The sequence below is a fragment of the Colius striatus genome, chromosome 4 (genome assembly GCF_028858725.1).
Source record: "Colius striatus isolate bColStr4 chromosome 4, bColStr4.1.hap1, whole genome shotgun sequence".
NCBI classification, from domain to species: Eukaryota; Metazoa; Chordata; class Aves; order Coliiformes; family Coliidae; genus Colius; species Colius striatus.
In genome coordinates, this window is record NC_084762.1 from 74,979,661 (window position 1) to 75,001,608 (window position 21,948).

At 35.1% G+C, this 21,948-nt stretch overlaps 1 protein-coding gene across 6 annotated transcripts in view; it reads left to right on the top strand.

Moving 5' to 3' along the window:
- VPS13B (vacuolar protein sorting 13 homolog B) overlaps positions 1-21,948 on the top strand; it is a 457,128-nt gene that overhangs the window by 120,705 nt on the left and 314,475 nt on the right. For all 6 annotated transcript variants that reach the window (XM_061995669.1, XM_061995671.1, XM_061995673.1 and 3 more), the window contains 2 exons: positions 20,524-20,658; positions 21,495-21,668. In XM_061995669.1, coding sequence (XP_061851653.1) covers positions 20,524-20,658; positions 21,495-21,668 — 309 coding nt within the window. The remainder of the gene's footprint in view (positions 1-20,523; positions 20,659-21,494; positions 21,669-21,948) is intronic.

Below are 21,948 nucleotides of genomic sequence, written 5' to 3' on the forward strand. Positions count from 1 at the left end.
GGAAGTGGCAATGAGAGGTCCATTTTTCACTTTCTAATGTTTTTTATCTGGAAAAGGTGATTTGTCTGAAAGTATGTTCTGTTAATTGGAAGGTCCCATACCTTCATACACACACATACACACACACATCACACCTGTCAAAGAAGAGTTCTAACATTTATATCAGTGTTTCTCCAAACATTTAGTAAAATGTGTCTAAGTCGGAAACAGGAGACAGTAGTTCCTCTGATAAAGGTAGCAGAAGAGCTGTTGCGATTTGCCTTTTCCCTTACAGACTCTTTTTGATAATGTCATGACTAATTTCTCACATACAAACCTCACTCTGCTGATGACTATAATAACTTTGTGGCTTGCTAGTCCCTGGGAAAGAATAGTAATGGTTTCTTCTAGTGACATTATGCAAAAATAACCTGAACTGTTGACCATCGTTCTGTTTACTGTTAACTAATTCTTGTAACTGGAAAAGTTTATTAATTAACATTTCTTAGTCGTAAATTAACTTGTTAAAATACAAAGATGAGAAGAACTTCATTTGGAAAGCTTGAAAGACTTAGCAGAGTTGAGTTCTTAGCTTAAGATAAGATCTGGTTGGACTGCTAGAAGGAAATTCATTTTACCTGTCCTACATTCTGAGAAAAAATAGGATGTTTTCAAAAATTTATTGCAGCAAATAAAATGTAATTTATTGTTGGCGAGGCAAGTAGACCTCAAAGTATTTAATTTAGCTAGGTTTTAACTATAGATATATAATTACTAGTAAATACTTAAAAGTGCTAGAAAAGTAAATGGTTTTTGAACATTATCCATTTTATTCTTCAGGAGTTCAGAATTGTGGAGGACAAATAGTGTTTTGTTTTGATAAATAAGCCACTTCTTTACTTTGTTGAAGAAGTTGCATATAAAGACTAGAGTTTAAGCTTTAAAAATCTACTGTGCCAAAAATCTGCCAGGATATTTTTTTTCTGTCAAACTCTGTACAGAAAACATTACATTAAATTCACATTTCATGGGCATGTCATGGAAGGAAACTACTTATCAGTGCACATTTTGTACAAGTAGGTAGTATGCAAATACTTTATCCTGTTTTCCTCACAATAATCTTTTCCCCAGATCTTTAAATAAGGAGCATAAAGTTAGAATTTCAATTTTATGTGGAAACAGAAAAGAACAGGCGGTTCATTTATTGAGTTATTTTGCTTTAAATAGTATTATAAAATACAAAACAGTGGTAGTCGCTTACTGATTTAATTACCAGTAGATGCAAAAGATAAAGTTTACTACAGAAAAACGTAAAATCTCAAAGATGAAGCAGTTGTGTAGTTTCCAAGGATGTAATACAGGACACATTTGAAAAACATAAGAAATGGTTTAATTTCATTAACTGTGGTCTGATATGTTGTGCATCCCACCCTCGGTAAACCACAGCGGCATTTACTGGCTATTGCTTCAAAGCACTACTGTTTTTTATCCCATTTCATTGGCCAAATGTGTCATAAGAGCATTAACTAAAGTCTGGAAAACAGTTCTCATGGATTTTGCTTTAATGATAAATCTAACATATAGTGCACTTGCTGATATAATCAAGTGAATGGAATTTCCAAAATCTTGACTTAATGTCTTTTAAGTATGAAGTAATAATGTTTTTATGAAGTAACTTTTAAATGGCATTTGTTGAAGTGGAGAGCAGCTGGATTAGAAGGGTCTGTTTCTAACTGCAATCAGCAATGATCATAGTATCATATTACAGTCACCCTATAAAATAGCTTGTATTTTAAGAAAAATGGGAAAAAAGTGGAGGTAGGAATGGAGAGAAGTAAGCATGGTCTGTGTGATGCCCAAAGGGATCTGGAATTGGTTACAGTTTGATAATGTTGCTTCAGCTGTTTGGGCAGCAGTGTAGTTCTCAAATAGGAAGTTCTTTATCAATTTAGGTTTTACCCAATTTTTAAAATGTTGTGAAGAAACAGTCAGTATGCCTTTCTCAATCATTTTAAGATGTTGGGTGACTTTTTAACTGTAATGTTTACCATGGTAAGGTAAACATAAGGTAGCTAGAATAAAGACCAAAGTTAAGGAACGTTTTGCAGTTCTTCCCCCTGTTCCTCTGGACTACAGTTGTATTTACTACTTCTGCATTTGTATCCGTTTATATCAATTTACATCCATCTGTATCCATTTGTACAATGGAATGTACCTCTACACATCACACCCTGGTTTTGTTCTTTTTTCAGTTCATAGGCTCTTTGAACAGTTTTGTTTCTTACACAATGTTAAATGTACTAGTGGTGGTGTGTTCTAAAATTTAAAAGCCACTGCTGAGACTCAAGCTCTAATTTAGGAAACCATTGCATCCTTCTGGCAGTTGTTTATGGATTCTCTTCTTTAATGTGTTGCTATCAGTGGATTAACTGAACTGTGAGCCATTTTTTAGCAGTAGCTTGTAGTTTTCCTTTGATAAGCAAGATATGCATATTTCAGTAAATTATCAAAGTCTACTGACAGGTTTGTGTTGGAATGTCTGAAGTATTAGGCCTTAACTGAACGAGAATTTTGGAGACCTTAAATTCAGCAGTGCTGCTCTTCATCAATATTCTTGAGTAAGTTCCAAAGTGGGAGTCTTATGCTTTAACTTGTATTAATTTGATGAAAAAAATGGCATTCTATCTGCAGCACACAATGTAGAATTTCAGCAATGCTTTTATTCTCATAGCTTTTTTGATTTGATTTCTTCCAGAATGGCTTGACACAGGCAGGTTCTGATTAAGATGTACATAATACAACTATGCCTAAAATTCCAGCCAACTAATGCAAATTGTTGAATTTGAATTTTAAATTAAAAGAGAACAAAGGTGTAGGTGACTTGACTGTGAAGAAATTCTGAATATGATTTTACTTTTGTAGGCAAAAATGCAGCCATCCTTGCCATCCTTCATCACTGAAATAAGAACTCTGTTTCCTTATCAGTGAGCTCAAATAAGTTCATTTTTCTTCCTGGAGAAGACTTTTTGTTGAAAGTACCTTACTTGCTTGAACTATCTAGGCAGAGAAGAGGATCTATGGCTCAATGTAATTGTACTGGAATGCAGTTCTTCAGGATATGGGAATAGGCTAAGGGAAACTTGCATCAGACTGTGCCTATATTGTTTGGGGTTTTTTCTTTTTTTTTTTTTTTGTGCGTGTGTTTTTAATTGAAAAGGATTATCTCAGGGAGCTCAAGCCAGATTTAGATCCATACCTACAAAGCCAAGCCTAGTTCCACATTTAGTCTGCTCAGGGAAGTAGGTCCCAGTGTTCTGCTGGCTTCTGTAGGTCTTTCCCTTCTGTGGAGTCCTACTACTATGAGAATGTTCAGAGCTCTTCTTCCTTGTCATCTGTCTCTTACTACAGCATTCCACCCCCTACACCCACACTTGAGCACCATGCATTTGTAGTACCAAAATAAGATGATACTCTTTGTAGAATGTGTAATTAGGTCCATCATTTTCATAGGTGACATGGAAGCCTTCCTTCTGAAAAGGCTGAATCTGAGTCACTTGACAACAGTGGGCTGACATATAACAGCAGTTATAGTGGTGCTGAGTTAATCCAGAGATTGTCCTGTAGCAGCAAGGTTAAGATTAATTCTGTGTCCAAGTAGAAAACTTCTTTTAGACCTATGCATATAACGATGTAATAGTTCTCTGTTAATTGTGTAGTGATTAGTTTGTGTAATATTAATAAAATTATTACTAAAACTGAATCTTCTACTGCCTCATGAATAAATGCCCCTGTGAGAACTAAAAACTTGTAGGTTTCTAGTGAGAAGCTGATGTTGAAGAAATTAAATGTTTTTATTGAGGTCAGGAAGGAAGTATTTGCCAAAACTAGGATTAGAACACAAGTTTCTGACTGATGTATAATCCATTGCATCACTGTAATGCATAGGCAAAACTAACACCCCTCACTCTTCTTGTGCTGTCTTACTCCCTCTCTGATTTCTTTTCTGTAATAATTCACTGCATAGTATTGATTAACACCTATGATTACTTATTAATATTTTAAAATTTTTTGTAATATTCACAGAAAAACTTTATTAAATGTTTCCTGAGTATTTTCTGATATAGATCAGATTTTGTCCAAGAGGACTAGGGGTTTGGAAAGGCATAGTTTTACGTTATGGACATCCCATTATTTTGCTGTGTACTGTGATCATCTATGGTTTTTCAAGAAAGATATTTCAGATTTTTTCTGAAATCCTGCTGATATCTCAGGAGCTCTTTTATGATGATAGATAATTTTAATAAAACAATGACTTTTTTTCTTTTGAATATAGTTTGTTCATCAATGGTTTAATAAACCGTAAAATCTTGAAAACTTTGTTCTTAAACTACTAGTCTCTTATGCTCTATTCTCTTTATTGTATCTTTGTCTTTGGTTTACCAGAAAATAGTAATTCATGGTTAAAGCTTTTTCCATGTCTTCTTTTCTAGGCTGTATATCCAAGTGGATGCAAAATATGTATCTGTGAAATGACAGATTTTTTTTTTTTTGGTCTAGAAAGTTTGCATAAAAGGTGTAACTAACTTTGCCATTTCTGTTTTCCCTCTATTCTAAATATCCATTTTTCATTTTGAAGTGTTTCTTTATGGTTTTGTTATTAGTATGGCAGAGTAGTATTCATCTGTCTCTAATGCCACATGTACCTTTTCAGCATTTACTGCCTGTTGGGCTTGAAAGAACAGCACATGAGAAAATCACTGTGGGATTGTTAGTTACTTATCAGTATTTCTAATGATTAGATCTCGTGTTACCATGATAACAACCTTGAAGTACATTATTGAGCCTCCACTAGTGGTATTCCTGGTGAGTGATAGATACATGTTTAAGAAAATTACCTTTAGAAGACCATTTATCTTCTTTCTTGAAATGATGCAATTAACTGAATGAAGTAGAGGCAGTTGAGAATGGATTCTTGCTCACAGTATTCCCAGGTGCTGCTAAGTATGCAGCAAGGAAATGTATGCAAGGAAAAATGTGGTAACATTCTCAGAGCCTATCCTTATCCACCTTATTGAATTGAAATCTTCCTCCAAGCACATGAAATCTGAAAGAGCTGTTAGGAGTATGTAAATGTCGTCTTTGGAAGAGTGACATGAGTAAGACCTGGTAAATTTTTGTGGTTGTAAACAAACACCAAAGAGAAGCAAGCACATGTGTGCTTGCGTGTTATATGAACTCAAAGTGTAATGGATGCAGTGCATCTAGGATATGTCCTGGTAGTATTCATATTTTCTCATATTTTCTGAGGCAATTTTTAAATGCTAAAATACATACATTACACTGAATATTCTGGATAAATAGGTAGTAAATGGTCTTAAAAGTTTTATTCATTTTCTTATTGGTTCGTTTTATTCTTTTAACATATGAAGTTTCTTAAAAGAAACTTGCATGAAATTGGGCTTACTGCTTTTTCTTGAAATATTTTTAACATCTGTATGACCATCCTGAAATTCCATGGATGCTGATGTCTTCCAAACAGTTCTGAGTGTCAGTCATTTTGAGGTTTTGGGGTTTTTTTTGGTTTTTTTTTCCTATTTTTAACATTAGGATTATACTTTAACAAGAAAGCAAGTTAATTATACTAAAGTGATTGTTCTGCACTTCATTTTGTCGGGTGATTTTAGGAATTCACCAGTCATCTAACTAGTTAGAGCAGAAAACATGGAGATAGAAAAATGCTACGTAGTGTAGTAAATGTGACAAAGTATAATATATAACTAGTAAGAAACTTTATGATATACTAACTATAATTGATTCCAGTGATTTGTCTGTTAAAGCCAATGCAAATAATTGTAACATCTGTCAAAAACTAACCACTAGCATGAAAACCTTTTAACATTTTGCACTTAATAAACTATTTTATACATAAACTACCTTATTGTTTATATTAAAAACTAAAAAATATTCAGTCTGTTCCAGCCATTCTAACAAGAACTTTAATAAGTAGACATTGCATAAAAATGATACAATCCAGCAGTTATTTGGTAAGGCCAGCATAATCATAAATTTACCATCCATGCTTTTCCAAAAATACTAACCCATATTGTTCTCCCTGGACCTGTTGCAGGGATGACTAATCCAGCTGCTGAGGTTTCCCTTTATGTGTTTGATGGAACACTTGGCTTGCTGGACTACAGCTGTGTGTTTATGTGCAGTGCACACCTGCAGAGGCCTGACAAATAGCTGTAGTATGCAGAGTATACAAAATTACCCTGGCAGTGCTGCAAATAAGGAAGTTTCTGTTTTGAAGTCCATATGTGTGTGAGCTTGAGATGCCAGCTGGGGTATTTATGTTGCATTGCACAGATGTAAAACTGCCAACTGATTTTATACCAAATAAAGGCTAATCTTTTTATACATACTTGGTGTCAGAGTTATGAAGTGGTACATAAGAATGTTCTCACGACTTAGCTCTTTTAAAATAAAAGCTGACACTAAAAATGCTCAAACTCACAATATGCATAGAGGGTAAAGATAAAAATGTACTGGATTTACTTAGATAAATGCTGTAGCACTTTATTTTAAGGATTTTATTATTAATGGTGGATAATTATTAGCTGCACATAATCAGGACTTGATTTATTATACACTTATATGCTATACTATTTTTTTTTTTTCCAGGAGGTCACTTCAACTCTGTGTTGAATCCAGTTTATGAGTTCTGAAATTTGAAAGCCCAATTTATATAGCTACTTAACTTGAAAGCTTTGCTTTCCTATTTTCAGATGTGTTTAAGCACAGTGATAATTTAATCATGTATAATACATATTTTGAATATGTTATAATTTAATTAACATTATAAATGTTAATTTTATAATTGTTATTATATCTTGTCAGAGAAGATATTTTTAAAGGTAATATTTAAGAAATGAAAATGGAAGCACTAATTTGCTGCAACTAAAAAACATGACACATGTCAGTCTTGATTGCTTGATCATTTTACCCGGTACCTAGGCTTTTAATACCAACTAGTTGCAAAGATGACATGGTGAAATGAATAATTTGTTTGGTGGTTCACTGCACATACTTAAGTACAGCATAATGAATCATTAAGTGCATAAAAGGAGGGCTTGAGGGAGAGGGGGTTAATGTGTAGATGTGAAAGTGGACAGTTTCTGTGCTTCTGACTACATGCATTGGAAGTTCCTTAAGCACTTAGTTACATTTTTAGGCTTAACACATTTTCCCTTCAATTAAATTTTTATTTTATCATTACTATATCAGGCAATTTTAGTGCCATTTTTAATTTGTATTTTATTGTGTGCTACTAAAACATTTGAAAAATTATGGAATTATATTTTGGCTTAATTTGTCGCAATTTATACTTGAAACACATTCATGCTAAATGTGTAAGAACAAAGAAAATGGGAGCAATATTGAAACGTATCACTACAGAATGTGTGTTAAACGAGTTAGGAATTTATTTTGCTGAATGTAATGTATAGCTTGGGAATCACTAGTAATCACACACAGCTGACTAGCCTGGTGTAGCTTTTTTAAACCAAAAGAACTTCATACATACACACATGTGCATGCACATGCTTGCCATAAGATAGCAGTTCTTGGGCTTCCTGAGCTTAAAATGAACATCTGTACATATCCCTCAGAAGCTCAAACAACATTCAGATTTATAAGCTTTGGAAATACAATTTTTAGGTTACTAAGTTTTAGAGCAGAAATTTCAGATGTTAATACTACTTATCTGAAGAGGTAATGACATAGTGCAGGTGAAAGGAAGAGTTGAGCTGTACCCTCGTAATACCACAGTGCGCATCTTCTTGGCTAACATAAGGGTAAGTGTGTCTGTGAGATGCTTCTACCATTAACTGCTGGGAACTAGTCTATATAGCAGAAAAGGCTGGGAACCACTCAGAATGTCAAATTGGAGTGAAAAAATGGGAACACTTCAAAAGAAGTTACTTCTGCATGATGAGCATAGGAAGTCTTAATTGTTGTTATATCCTCTATTTAGGAATTATATTTAAGACCAATAGAGCAGAATTCTATCCCTGTGTGAGGAAATATGTTGCAAAGATGGTTTAGTTATTTTGTGTCAGGGCCAGCTCTCTTATAGAAGGATATCACTTCAAACAGTTTGCCGTCACTGCAGGTTGCAAACACACAATTGAAGGCTTCTAGTTCTCAGCTCATGCACAGATGTCTTTCAATAAGTTTAGCCAGTAATTTCTTCAAATTGCTCAGTTTATCAGCAGCACATGTCATCAATCCTGGAGTGGTTGCTCAAGTCAAACTACAGAATCCTTAGCTTACAGACACAGCTGCAAACAGGTGAACAGGCAGAAAGTAATTTGTGCAGCTTGGTGGCTGTCAGACAAAAGACAGACAATCTGTGTTTAAAACAGATTGCAGGCCTTGCATGAGCCAGACAAAAGGGATTTCTACAACTGCAAATAATTCCAAGGTTAACATATTTTCCTTTCTGCCATTAGGTGATTTGTTAAAATTGGAAACAATGACCGTTATAAATCTACACAGAAACTAGAGATAAGATGAAAGAGAAAAACAGATCACCAAATAAGTTTACATCCTTCTGTTGAAAAGCGTACAACTGTTATTCATATAGGCCTCCCTTTAATAAACTAAGCCAAGCTATAATACCTATAGGGACATTCAGTACATGTTTGAAATTATGGTAAGGATGTCTAATCAGCAAAAGAAGGAACATTGTAAAAAGAGTAAGTTCATAGTGATCTTCCTCTGTATTAAAAACTTGACTTTTCAAATTCTCCTTTCTATATAATTTTAAGATACTTTGAAGATTTGCCAGGATTTTATTTCGACTTTGAAGTCCTCTCTTCCTCAGATATTTTAATATTGAGTAGATTTATCAAGTTCTACTGTAGTAAGTTTGAGAGTTGTAACAAACAAGCTTACTGTAGTACTAACCTAATTACAGTAAGTTATAAAGCATGTACTTCCTCAGTCGCAGATATTACTTCATCAAATGTGTCACTGTAGACTATTCCTTCCTCTTCTCATGGGCTTTGTAAACTTGCCTTGACCTGAAAACTTCTTTTGCAGCCTTCCAAGAGGTACTAGTCAAGCTAATGTAATATATCTCATCTTCCTGTTTAGTTCAGTGAGTAAGTACTTACGTGCAGTAATATTGACAGGTAATTCTGTGCTTAGTTTAAGTTGTTCTGGCAAATTTATTTTCCATGTTATTTAAAACTTATTGTTATGGAGATATGTGGATGGAAGAAGATGCAAAGAGTGTCTATTTTAAGGTAGCATCTGGTTTTGTGAAGATATGATTCTGTGCCTAGAGGATAAATCAGTCTGCTAAGGACACCATTTGAAATACATAGAGTCATAGAATGGTAGGGGTTGGAAGGGACCTTTAGAGATCATCTAGTCCAACCCCACTGCAGAAGCAGGTCAGCCTAGGTCAGGTAGCACAGGAACATGTCCAGGCAGACCTCCAAGGAAGGAGACTCCACACTCTCCCTGGGCAGCCTGTTCCACTGCTCCGTCACCCTCACAGTAAGATAGTTTTTTCTTATGTTTAAGTGGAACTTTTTGTGTTCCAGCTTCATCCCATTACCCCTTGTCCTGTCACTAGATACAATAGAAAAAAGGGATGCCCCTACCTCCTGACATCCACCATTTATATAACTGTAAATATTAATAAGATTCCTCCCTCAGTCTCCTCTTCTCCAGACTAAACAGCCCCAGTTCCCACAGCCTTTTCTCATAAGAAAGATGTTCCATTCCCCTGATCATCTTGGTGGCCCTGCGCTGGACTCTCTCCAGAAGTTCTCTGTCCCTCTTGAGCTGAGGAGCCCAGAACTGGACACAGGACTCCAGATGAGGCCTCACTAGGGCAGAATAGAGGGGAAGCAGAACCTCCCTTGACCTGCTGGCCACACTCTTCTTGATGCATCCCAGGATACCATTGGCCTTCTTGGCCACGAGGGCACGTTGCTGGCCCATGTTAAGTTTGTTATCAACCAGGACTCCCAGGTCTGTCTCCGCAGAGCTACTGTCATATATGGAAATACATGGAAATTGTATTTTCTGTGCTTAATACAGTAATAAATATTACAATGAAATCACAAATACAATTGTGTGATTGTGATTTATCATGTAAAAGTGTTTACAAAAATTATTTTAATGGTCCAGTCAAAAATTCACTGTTTTTAAAATGGAAAAGCAGGAGTTTACTTAATAGTATGTTTTTTCTGTTATGAGGTCATGCCTATATTACGTACTTGAGTCCAATGTGAATATTATTGTAATTGAAGAACACTACTGTTAGGATATTGCAAATTTGTACTTACCAAAATTACAGTACTAAGTAATACTGCAGGAAAACCTTATCTTGAGTTTGAGTTGAAGAATTCTTGAAATGTCTGAGCTGTAGTATTACAAGCATGTGCTTTAATAAACTGTAGTACAAAAGTAGCTTTTTTCATTATTTCTTTGAGCAAAATGCTAATTCTAAGACTTAATTGCATCCTTAATATATGTTGTGTTACAGGACTTTGTGGATTTTCTTTTTTTTTAAAATCTTAATAGCCAGTAAGATTTTTAGCCTCTCAGAAGTTAATCACACTAACAGAGATTTTCTGTTCTTTGGCCAGGGAAGAATATATATTAGCTTTGTTTTTAGTAATGCTGGCAGCATGTGTATTGCTTGTTGCTTATGCAAGGTATATGCTGTAGACTGTAGCCTGACATTGGTGTGGTGTTAGCATGTATGGACTTTTTGTATTCACTGTGAAGGTGAGATCATCATCTTTAAAGGATGGTTTTAATTTGGTTTGATGAATCAAATGGATACTGTATTTAAGGAGGGAAAAAAGTGTACTCATGCAGGTTGCTGTCTGCAGTCCAAATTGCTGATCAGAGAGTCTTTATACACATTGGTAATGTGCTGTGCAATATAAGCTGAAATATATTCCACAAGGGAGGAAAACGGAATAGGTTACATACGCTGTTCCTAAGTGCAATGAATATAAAACTCCATTACTCACTTTAAGCAGGTGCTTTTTATATGAGGCTTTAAAGAAATATAAAACTGCTGGTGAAATGATTGGTTTGTACAGACACGACTTAACTTCCAGTACTTTGACCAGATAAAGAGGCTAAAAATATTTCTACAAACATTTCTTTAATGATTTCAAGGATTAAAGGTTAATATCCTCCTGGTTTAAGAAACTGCCATTCCAGACACTAAATGTACTGTTTCTCTTTAAGTTCTCAGTGGTTGCATAGAATATTTTAAAAAATAATTTAAGCGGTTTTGTTAGAGCATTGTGTTTTTAAGATTATATCTTGAACAATGTATATTTAAATTGCTGGGAGGAGAACAGTGATATAATAAAGAAATGCAATGCCATATAGAAAACTGTTGTTGAGTAAGAATGATATTCCAGTTAGAAACAAAACGCATATTTACAGAGAGTGGAATCTTGCCATATATATGTGTGGAAGGCTACAAGTGAATGGGTAGCCTCAGATCTGTCTGTTCTTTAAAACAGTATATATACAATCTGAGAAGGAAAATCATGGGGAGACTGTTGAGTTTAATACTGATATACTGTACTTTAATCCTTTTCTGTGTAATCTCTATCATGTTTTACTTATCCACCCTGTCTGAATTACTGGTTTCCTGCCTTTTCCTATTCCTTTCCAGTCAGTATCTCCAGCAGCAGCCTGTGTTGTCCATCTTTTAACCATGTGATTCCTGGCTTTCTTTACCTCCCACCTGAAATACGTTAATTTTTGCTTCGCACACTATACCCAGCAACTCAGGAGATCAAACTGTTAATAATTTCACCTTAGATGTTATTTCTTCATGAATTTTCAATAATACTTAATACATCTGCCTTTGAGTTTTTATAAAATTTTATGCTTTCCTCTTCAAGAATTATTGTGTCCATCCTCTAGAATCCTCCATTTGTTGTCCATCATTGTTTTGTCATATATGCAATCATCTCAATTTGAGCTTGTGAGAGATTTCAGTTATTAGATACTCTGTCAGGAAGCAAGTGACCAAGTGTCAAGCATGTTACAGAGAAGCTCACAACCATGGGTAGGTCCAGGTGAGATATGATGTGTTTTGCACATTGCATAATAAGCATGTTACATAGCACTTGAAGGTTTGCGTCTGCTCTGGTGAATGAAGCTTTTTAAGGGCAAAGGAATACAAACTCATAGGAAACCAGGCTTTATTAGTTTTATAGCTGCCAAATACCTTATTCAAATAGATGTGTCATAGAGAAATGAGCCCCACAGTTGAAACAGAAGGTGATGTGATCTGAAAGACTTTGTCCTTGCATCCTACATTTTGCTATCCTATAAAGCAGTAGATGTCCTTTTCATCTAGTTGCTATGCACTTTTTACACTAGAAGGAGAGTTATAAAATGCAAGCTTTATTCCAGAGCTTACGATATGTTGCAACTTATGCTTATCACATTTGAAGTAAGGCATTTGAACCAGTACTGGATTGAACTTGAACTAGACTGAATAGAAACTCATGAAAGAAAACATAGTTTGGGGTTTTTTTGTGATCATTTTAGCATATATTAATGAGAAAAAGTGTTGTAACATACTTTGTGTTGACATTTTGCATTGAAGTTACCCAACTTACTGTTGAACTTACCCTCAGATACATTAAAACTACTGTGTTTGAAAGGGATAGAAGGTTTCTCTGATTCAGATTGAATCAACCAAATGCAAGTGCATGCCTCTAACCCAAGGATGCATTTCTTGGGGTAGAAACTGTTAAGTTCTTTCCTTTGTCTGTCATTGTCTTTTTCAGGCTCTTGGTTCAAATATGATTAAAGTTTTTCAAGTTCTTAGTTGTCTGTATTTTTGAAGCATTTGCATCCCTGTAAATTTTGTATTTGTCTACTGACAATGTATAGATATGATGATTGATAAGATGTGCCTTTTCAGTTAAAAAATCAGTTTCTGGTAGTTTTTCTGTAAGACAAAAGTTACTTTAATGCATCAGTTGAGGCTTCTGCCATTTATCTAAAATGATAAGTGGTATCTGAAATGTAGCTATTGGATTGTGCATAAAAGAACATCAATCCTTTTCATCTTTTAAAACCTCTGCTTATAACAGCAGGAATAATGCCACTAAAACCATTTTAATCCTGTGTCCTGGCCAGTGCCTTGTGATCAAATCTAAAGTAATAGCTTCAATTAACTGTGCTTATAATTGGTGATGCCTAAATAGCCTGCATGTTAGCAATAATAAGGTTAATAATAAGTTGCCCCAAATGACACTTTTCACAGCAATGCAGTACTATATAAATTTAAAGATGGAAGGCAGCGTTCCTTCTCTAAATGTTGGCAGTTACTGCTCTAAAAGAGCAGCAGTCAGACGATGCATGGCTGCCATTTCTGTACCCCTACACTTGAGAATGTTTCGGATTGGTCCTTGTCCTTTTGACAGGTTGTGGTACTAAGTCCATGAATGTTTGCTAGCCAGCATCAGGACAGTGGATAAAGGGGCTTCTAAAACATTTTCCATCTCTGTTTTATTTTCTGAAAAGTTATGTGTGTTTGTTTGTTTTCCAGTCATAGCTGTTTAGGTCTTCTATGAGCATTCAAAATTAAAGCAGTATTTTATCTAACTGGAAAATAACTGAAAAAACAGATTACTGATTAAGAATTATTCAAAGGTACTTCTGACAAAGAATACTTTAGGTGTGTGATTCCAAATGTGCTGTGATTTCTTCAATATTAGTTTTCATTCTTTGGATCACAGGTTTATTATTTCACTCTACATTTCAAGCAGGATTTTAGAAAAATCAAGTAGTTTGTGGGTTAAGACAAATGGGGACCTGTATGAAGGCCATTCTGTAGAACCTCAAAACATGAACATAAGCAGCAGAGATTTGCCAGATTTAGGTGACTTTCTCTGTAGGTGGAATGCTGCTGTTCTTTAGCAAGCCGGGAATTTTTTGCAGTATGTACATCTCCATGACTCTATGATGGTCCTATGTCTGTTTTAGTGTTTAGGAAATGGAGGAGTCTTAGTTTAAAGGCAGTTTAAGGATTAAAGTGGTTAGTTGCAGAGACTTACTGTTTATCTGGGCCCCTCAGTTCAAGGACAGAGAGCTGCTGAACAGAGTTCAACGCAGGGCCACAAAGATGATGCTGGGATTGGAGCATCTCCGTTACGATGAAAGGCTGAGGGAGCTGGGGCTCTTTAGATTCTGTGATCTCCAAGGTGGAGACCAGCATATGGACAGTTGTGTGCTTGTTAATGAAATATCTCTGTGAAAATACAGAAAGTATTTGAAATTTGATTCTTGTTATGTGTGTGCTGCATACATGTGGTTTTTGCATCTTCTGTTCTGATGAAGAAAGATAGCTACTTAATTGATAAATATTTACCATTGTTGCCTGAGAAGAAAGCAGCTGGATCTTCTTTAGAGAGTTTTTCAATCTGTCAATAACTGCTTTCACCCTTCCATGCATTTACTTTTCCTTTGAGTACTGTGTTTGGAAGAGAAAATGACAACAGAGCTACTTTGTAGGGCAGATTCCTTTAAGGTCTAGAACTGTGGCACAAGAAGCTCAAGACAGTAGAAAACCTGTCCAGTTCAACCATACATTAGAGGCAGGACAAGGCTACCATAATCCTGTTGTTATTGCCCTTGTTATTAAGTCTTGGAAGTGGGTGGTGATCAAACAATCATTTCTTAGAATAGTGGTATGTAGACTGAAAACTCATTGAGACAGCTACAAGAAAATAAATAATTATTATAATCAGAATAGCTATAATAATGCTAAATAAAATGCAGCTAGAAAGAATAATAGACCTGTCCCCTGACATCCTTAAAATAAGCTGCCTGAATTACTGTTTTGAGAAGAATGAAAGGAGTAGCCTGTGGCTGTCTACATTAAGGCTGCTAATTGTCGTCTATCTACTGTAGTGACTGATTAGTTGTGTGGAATTGTGAATACAGTAAAGATGTTTAGGTAACTTCATCACAAAGATCTGGTTATATTACAGAAAAAAAAATGTTTATAACCCAACTTCTACACTTCAGAAAAATCTATCTATTTTTCTCTGTTTTTTTAATTAAAAAAAAAAGCTGGGGGACGTCAGTGCACAGGCATAAAAAGTCCTCAAACATAAAGCCCCAGTGTTTTCTCTTCAGGTGTTGTGTGCAAGGAAGCACAGTGATTGAAAAAGATGTTGAAGTTCATGTGCTGCTGCTGTTTTACAGCTACGAAAAACATGAAAGCTCATGCTGTGCCAATGCTTTGAGCGTGAGAAGTAGGACCAACGCCAGCCAGAGCTGGTCTTTGTGGTTTCTATTATGTATGTACTGCAAGGAGGAAGGAATTAAATTTGGGGTTAGTTTCAAGTTCCTCAGGATTTCCATATCTCTAACCAAGTTCAGAACAGACTTTGAGAAGTTCTCACTGAGGGCTTAAGCAGGGACTGAACACAGATGAGTATCTCTCGTGAAAGAAATGACATTTCTCATACGCTTCAATTTGTTTACTAGCTTTTCTAGTACTTGTGTAAAACTTATTTTTAAGTTTCTGTTCAAGTAATTGGATGGGTTTTTTTTTTATTCCAGTAAGACTTAAGCCTAAATGGTATTTCATTTGCTTAATAGCTCCTTGCTTTTATTCATAGATTGATCTTTTTATTGAGTTTGAAATCATTTTGACATATATGTGACAGTCTTTTACTGTATTATGTTGCCAAACCATAGTTTATTGCTAGTTAATGCTTTAAATATTGAAATTTTTCCTTCTGATGCCCTAACCTAAATATGGGGAGAATTCATGTGGAGGTGCTTCTAGAAGTTTAGTCATGCCTTATTCATTTCCTATTTCATATTTTGTATTTCACTCTTTTATGATCTTTCTAAAGACATATTTATGGTATTTTGGAGATCTGACGGCACAGTCCTGACTCTTGTCCTTGGAATCAGTAACATACCTCATGCTGGTTTCCTTTCTTTTCTATTGATGAGTTCAGGTTTTTTCTCTTGATTTTTTTCCATTAATCCTTGCAAGCTCACCTTATTACAAATGTATTGGCAAAAGACATATGAGCCATTGTTAAAATAACTAATTTGGTAATCTTTTTAATCAGGCATTAAATTAAATGATTGCTCAGAATTAATACTCTTGTTAACAGAAATCCTGGGCTGATTTACAAAGACACAATTGTGACCTGGCTTTTAGGCATTTGATTCCCTCCTGCTTGCACATACAATATCACTTGAATGCAGGGACCTGGGGCGAGCGGTGTTGCTTGGTTGTGCACGTGAAGAGGACCAACACCATGACCAGAAAAAATGGGGAGTGAATGCGTGCTCTAAAGTGTGAGAGAACCTTCCTTGATAGTGTGTACTTCACTTGATAGTGAACCTTCACTTGATAGTGTGCATGTTTCTAAAACAGAATGCCTCTTTATGCTTCTAGTTAAAATTAAAGGGAGCTAGTGTACACTAGGTGTAAATTGTAAAGGTGTAGTAGATTTTAATTTAGGAAATCTTTCTGCTTGTTTTGGGGTTCAGCAGTATAGAACAGCTTCCTAGGTCTTTGGTGGTGCTTTGTATTGTATGTGCAATAGTCTGATTGGGAAGGAAATTCTTGATTTTTACTGGAAATAGTTTGACAATGGGCAAGATGCTTCTGGTGTGGAAATCACACAAACAGAAATTGTCATTTTTATCTTGAAGCAGCCATAGGTTATATTTGGTGGAGACAGGTATATGTGTGTCTCAATCTTCATTAAGATTTTACTGTGTTCCTGATGAAAATAATAAAATGGCTAAAGAAAATGTGAGGTACACTGCTAAACAAACATGGTTCTGTTATCTGATTTTTATTGCACTGAACAGAAGTCAAGAAAATCACAGTGCTGCTTTTGAAAGTATGATTCCAGAAGAGAGTACAGCACAAATTCTACTTTGTTGCATTGCACCTCAGAAATAAGCCCCTCCTGTTCCTCATTTGCAGGACACTGAATTTGAATAACGTTGCTATTGGCAGTCATAGGTTTGATTTCCCTGTTCCTCTTTGAATTCATGCTCAATGTCTTAATTAAAATCTTGTGGAGTATTTGTCTTCCTACTGATTTTGAGTTAGTGTTTACAGATATGGAGCATTTGTTATCTAGCAATTTAAAGTCTTCTTGGTCAATCAATCCTTTGAGAAGACACTTCTACAAAGTTTATAAACATTGAGGGGAGAGAAGGAAGCCACAGCCTTTGCTCAATTAAACATTTGCTTGCTGAAATAAATGTTTAAAAAAATATTTTAGTTACATGTACAACTGTTGAGACTTTGATTTTAAAATCATATTGTCATAATGAAAGAAATAATGAAAGAGAATGTTTGAGAAGAAATAAAATTACAGTGATGGAAACTACAGGTAGTCAAAGGCATACATAGGAAACAAGGCCTCTTTCTATAGAGCAGCTTGGCAACTTGAGAATTTGAAGGATGCTCCATAATTTCCAAAAAATTTCAGAGACTGAAGAAAATGTGCTGTTTCTCTGTATTAAACCTATTAATTGTTCAGTGATTCACGAAAAGTCTCTAAACATTCTACATTCTGAAAGACACTTGGACAAGAGGAATCACCTCCTCTTGTGATTTTTGTCATCACGATGATAGTCTAGTTAGACATCCTAACATCCTGAATCCTTACTGTAGGCTCTGTATAGAATTTTAGTATTTAATAAATAGGTTTTCTTGGTATTTCTCAGTCCAGAGCTGAGCAGAATTATTTTGGTTTGCAACTTCTTGATTACTATTGTGTGCCGTGGTTATCAAGTGTTAAAACTGAGAGCAAGATCATGTTGCCATTTGACATCAAAGGGGGACATGATTATGCTATGTTTTCCTAATACTTTTCTACTGAGAATGTATTCATTCTGTCCCTCTAATAAATGTTCCAGAAAAAAATAGCTTATTACTGCTACTAGTTACTTTTTTCATATGCAATAAAATGTAATTGTTAATTATATGAACACGTATTGAGGATTTATGGGTTTCTTCAAGGCCAAGTTATTCAGCTTTCCTGGCTTCCTATCATGATCCCTGAGTTCTGACTGGGTGAGAAGTAGTGCACTTGACGGTTTGAACTATGATTTGCTTACTTTTGTGCATATTCTGATTGGTTGGGTAACAGGACAAATATACCCACACTTCCATGAAGATTGTAAGAAATAAATGTCTTTGTTAACACTACCTTAACTTGTTGAAATTCAGTGAGTTATTTGAGGGAACAGGAGTGTACAGGAAAAAAATATGAAACATAGTCTTATAGAGGGAAAATTTAATCTTGTTGCAGAGAGCTTGTTCAGGATAACACATCTTAAATTAAACTCCATGATGGAGAATATATGGTTTAAAAGTACTTTGTCTTCCATAGTGAAGTGAGAGAAATTTATTGGACATTACACTTTGTGTCATGAGGCATAAGAGTTGCTGAAAACTGGAAACATCAAGAAGTTACCAGTTTTGAGAAGGCTTGAAAGATAGGAGCCAAATTAAGAACTCAGATTTGCTTTGCTTTGACTGTAATCTTGGCTGCTACTGTTTTATAATCTGTATTTTGAAATAGGCAGAAGATAGGGAAGAATACTTTTTTTCTTTTTTAACTTCCAAGATAATGGCCTCTATTTGAAAAAGTTTAAAGGAAGTATGAGGAAGTAGAGCAAAGACTAAGAAATGTCTACAGGTAGCCTATCTACTTTTGACATATTCATCTATTATGTCTTACTACACCTTAGATAAAACAGAATTTTCAATGTTAGAAACAGCTTACCCCTGGCAACACTAGGAGTGAGAGTGTCTTCACAAGACTAAAGCTGATAGTTGATCTTTCAGACTGAGAGCTGATGTTGTTAGTGGCAGGTGCACTGATGGGTTACAGTGAGCATTCTTGGAGCTTGAAGCCATTCTGATTCACAAATTAGGAAAAGACAATGTACCTTGAACATAGAAGACAGGTTAAATTTTGGGAAAGTATGCAAAGAACGTGGAACCTACTTCACATAGCAGTCTGGTTTACTAAATGCCATGTGTCCCTTCATATGCTGCTTCTCTCTTCTTACTGTGGAAAGTTCCTTTTATTCAAAAATTATTTAAATGTTTTACCAGAAAAAAACCCCTTAAATATATGTCAAGAAGTCTGTCTACAAATTATTTTATATGCACTACCAAACACCTTTTGATGTTTAGGAACTGGAATAGACACAGGGAACTAAGCACAATTACCAGGTTTAATTCTGAGTCTTCTGTTTCCTACACTTTTTTTAGGACTTTTCCCTTACTAATTAGTATATATTAGAGGTTGTCCTTTAGGTTGAGTCTTTGAGACACTGTGTAGAAACCTAATGAGTTCATTCGGTAGAGAATATGTTAATGTTCTTTAACGTGTTTAACTATTTTGAAGTACATACCAAAATGCTTTATTTCTTTTTACCTGATAGTCCATAATACCTCCCTTACATAATTATGGATTTTGGAACAAATTTTGTGTGTAGGCAAGGAAACGGTTCCATAATTATACTAATGTTTGCATAATTAACAAACTGCTTGCCAATTTTCACTGACAAATTCCAAGTCACTTTTGCATGAGGGGGAAAAACACCCATAAAAATGGCAACTTCTGGTAGTTTTTCCTTTCATAGTTCTTACAGGTGTCGAAAGTATTTATTTCTAATTTAAAGGTAAATTTATGTATTTTTTCCTGACAGACAGAATGGGAGGGTTGGCTTCTTCCACTCATGCTCTAGGGCTGTTTTGGGGGCTGCCCCCAAGCTTTGCCAACATATCTCAGTCTGGACTTGTAAGATCCCCTGGTGTTGCTGCTGCTGCGGCCATGGTTCTAAGCAGCTCTTCAGAAGTGACTGCCAGTAGTACCAATTTCTTCCAACCGGTGCGGTAGTTTTCTGGTGTGCACAAGTAGAGGCTGAGGAGGGACCACCAGAACTTACTTCCACTAGTGACCTAAGGCAAGATTTGACCTCCAGTTTCCGTTGAAAAATGGCAAGTGTGCTGTTGGCCTTCTGTGCTGTTCAGATGCGTGGATTTAATGATTTACATTGCTACTGAGTAAAATGTTGTTTAAATGTAAGCTGAAAACACTTAGTCATTTTAAGATCCTGAAAGGAAAAGTTCATAAGAAAAACATGAAAGAAAATAGTTGGGGTGGCACTTATAAAGTGAAAACAAAAGTGTCTGTATGTGTATGTATATACATATTTATTATTCCAATTTCAAAGTGGCCTTGTGTGTTTTTTCTCATGGTACCTCTACATTTTATGCATGATTGTATTAAAATGCCCTTATATGGCATTCTCTCACTTCCATTTAAAAACTGTGAATCACAACAAAAAGGCTATACGAACATCTAAGGTAGATAATTAAAGTATAATTAAGTTTAAATGCCTTGGTAAAGGAATATAAAAAATATTTAAATTCAACAGGCTAGTACATTTGCAGTTTTCTTTTATTAGGTGTGAAATCTAAGAATCCCCTGCCAACTCTTGAGGGCTCAATCCAGAACGTTGAATTGAAGTACTGCGGCACATCATTGGTCAAATGTGCCTCTGGGACCGTGGGATCAATAAAAATTTGTGCCAAAGCCCCAGGTATGTGCAGCTGGACCATGTAAAACTTTATTGCCTGTATAGGAGAATTGGCCTTGCATTTTACAAGGAGAGTTACTGAAACAAGAATTTACTCATTGTTCCTATGAATCAGAGAGGATTTTTTGTATTCTGTTTTGGTTTTTATTATTATTATTGTTAAGTGTGCCAGGATGATCTAGTCTGGCCCCAGTATAGTCAATTTTTACACTAAATAAAAAATAAAGATTTTTGTTTTGTGTTGAGAAAAATATGAATCTAAAAGCACTGAAGAAACTGGAATAACTCCGTATTTTCATATTGCACAGAATATTTGCATATCGCTTTATTTTGTAGCATATTTTTTATGTATTGTTTATTGTTTAATGTCTCATTTTTCATTAATGCTTCAAGTATGTATTTTGCCTGTGATGTTCTTGAGGACTCTGTGGTAAATATTTTAAAAATTCCTTTATTAGGATTTTTCTTGAACAGCATGCATGAATGTTTCCAATCAATGTCCATGATCTCTTCATATTTAAAAGCAGCTAATGTTGAGAATTTTCAAAATGTTCGTGGATTCATCGTTATTTTTAAAGATAATGGTTTATAAAGTTGTGATTGAAAACACTTTTTTAAAGGAAATTGATTACTTTATTTGAAATCCTCCTAGATATAAACACATTTACAAGATAACATTAAGGAAGTTTTTAATAGTTTATACGAGATTGCTCTTTCTATTTCCTCTTTTAATTCTGTACTTACAATGTTAATAGCTACTCTCTTTGGACTAGTGAATGTTTATGTGTTAAAAATTTATCTTGTTACAGTAAATGTAAGGACTCTAACCTTTATCTTAGGTGATGGTGGAAAAGAGAAGCTGATTCCGTTAATTCAAGGCCCTTCTGACACCAGAGACTTACACAGCAGTAAATGGCTCAATGAAAGTAGAAAGCCAGAATCTCTCTTAGCTCCAGATTTGATAGCCTTTACAATCCAAATTCCACAGTATATGGACTACTGCCATAATTCTGGTAAGTGCAAAACTCTTGTTAAGCTGGTATCACATTACATTTTTCCTATCCAATGTAATTTTCAAAAGAGGGCCTTGATATAAAATGTGCCATATGCCAAAGTATCTTTTCACATACTGTACACATTACAGCTTTACTTTAGCTCACTGTGAGACACAAAAACTCAAAGCAGCGTTCTAATGTATGCCTTCTTCAATAAGGAATGCCTCATTGACATTGGTGGCCTTTTAAATTACTTGTACAGAACCTTTTGTAAACTTTTTTTAGAGGCAAGATCAAT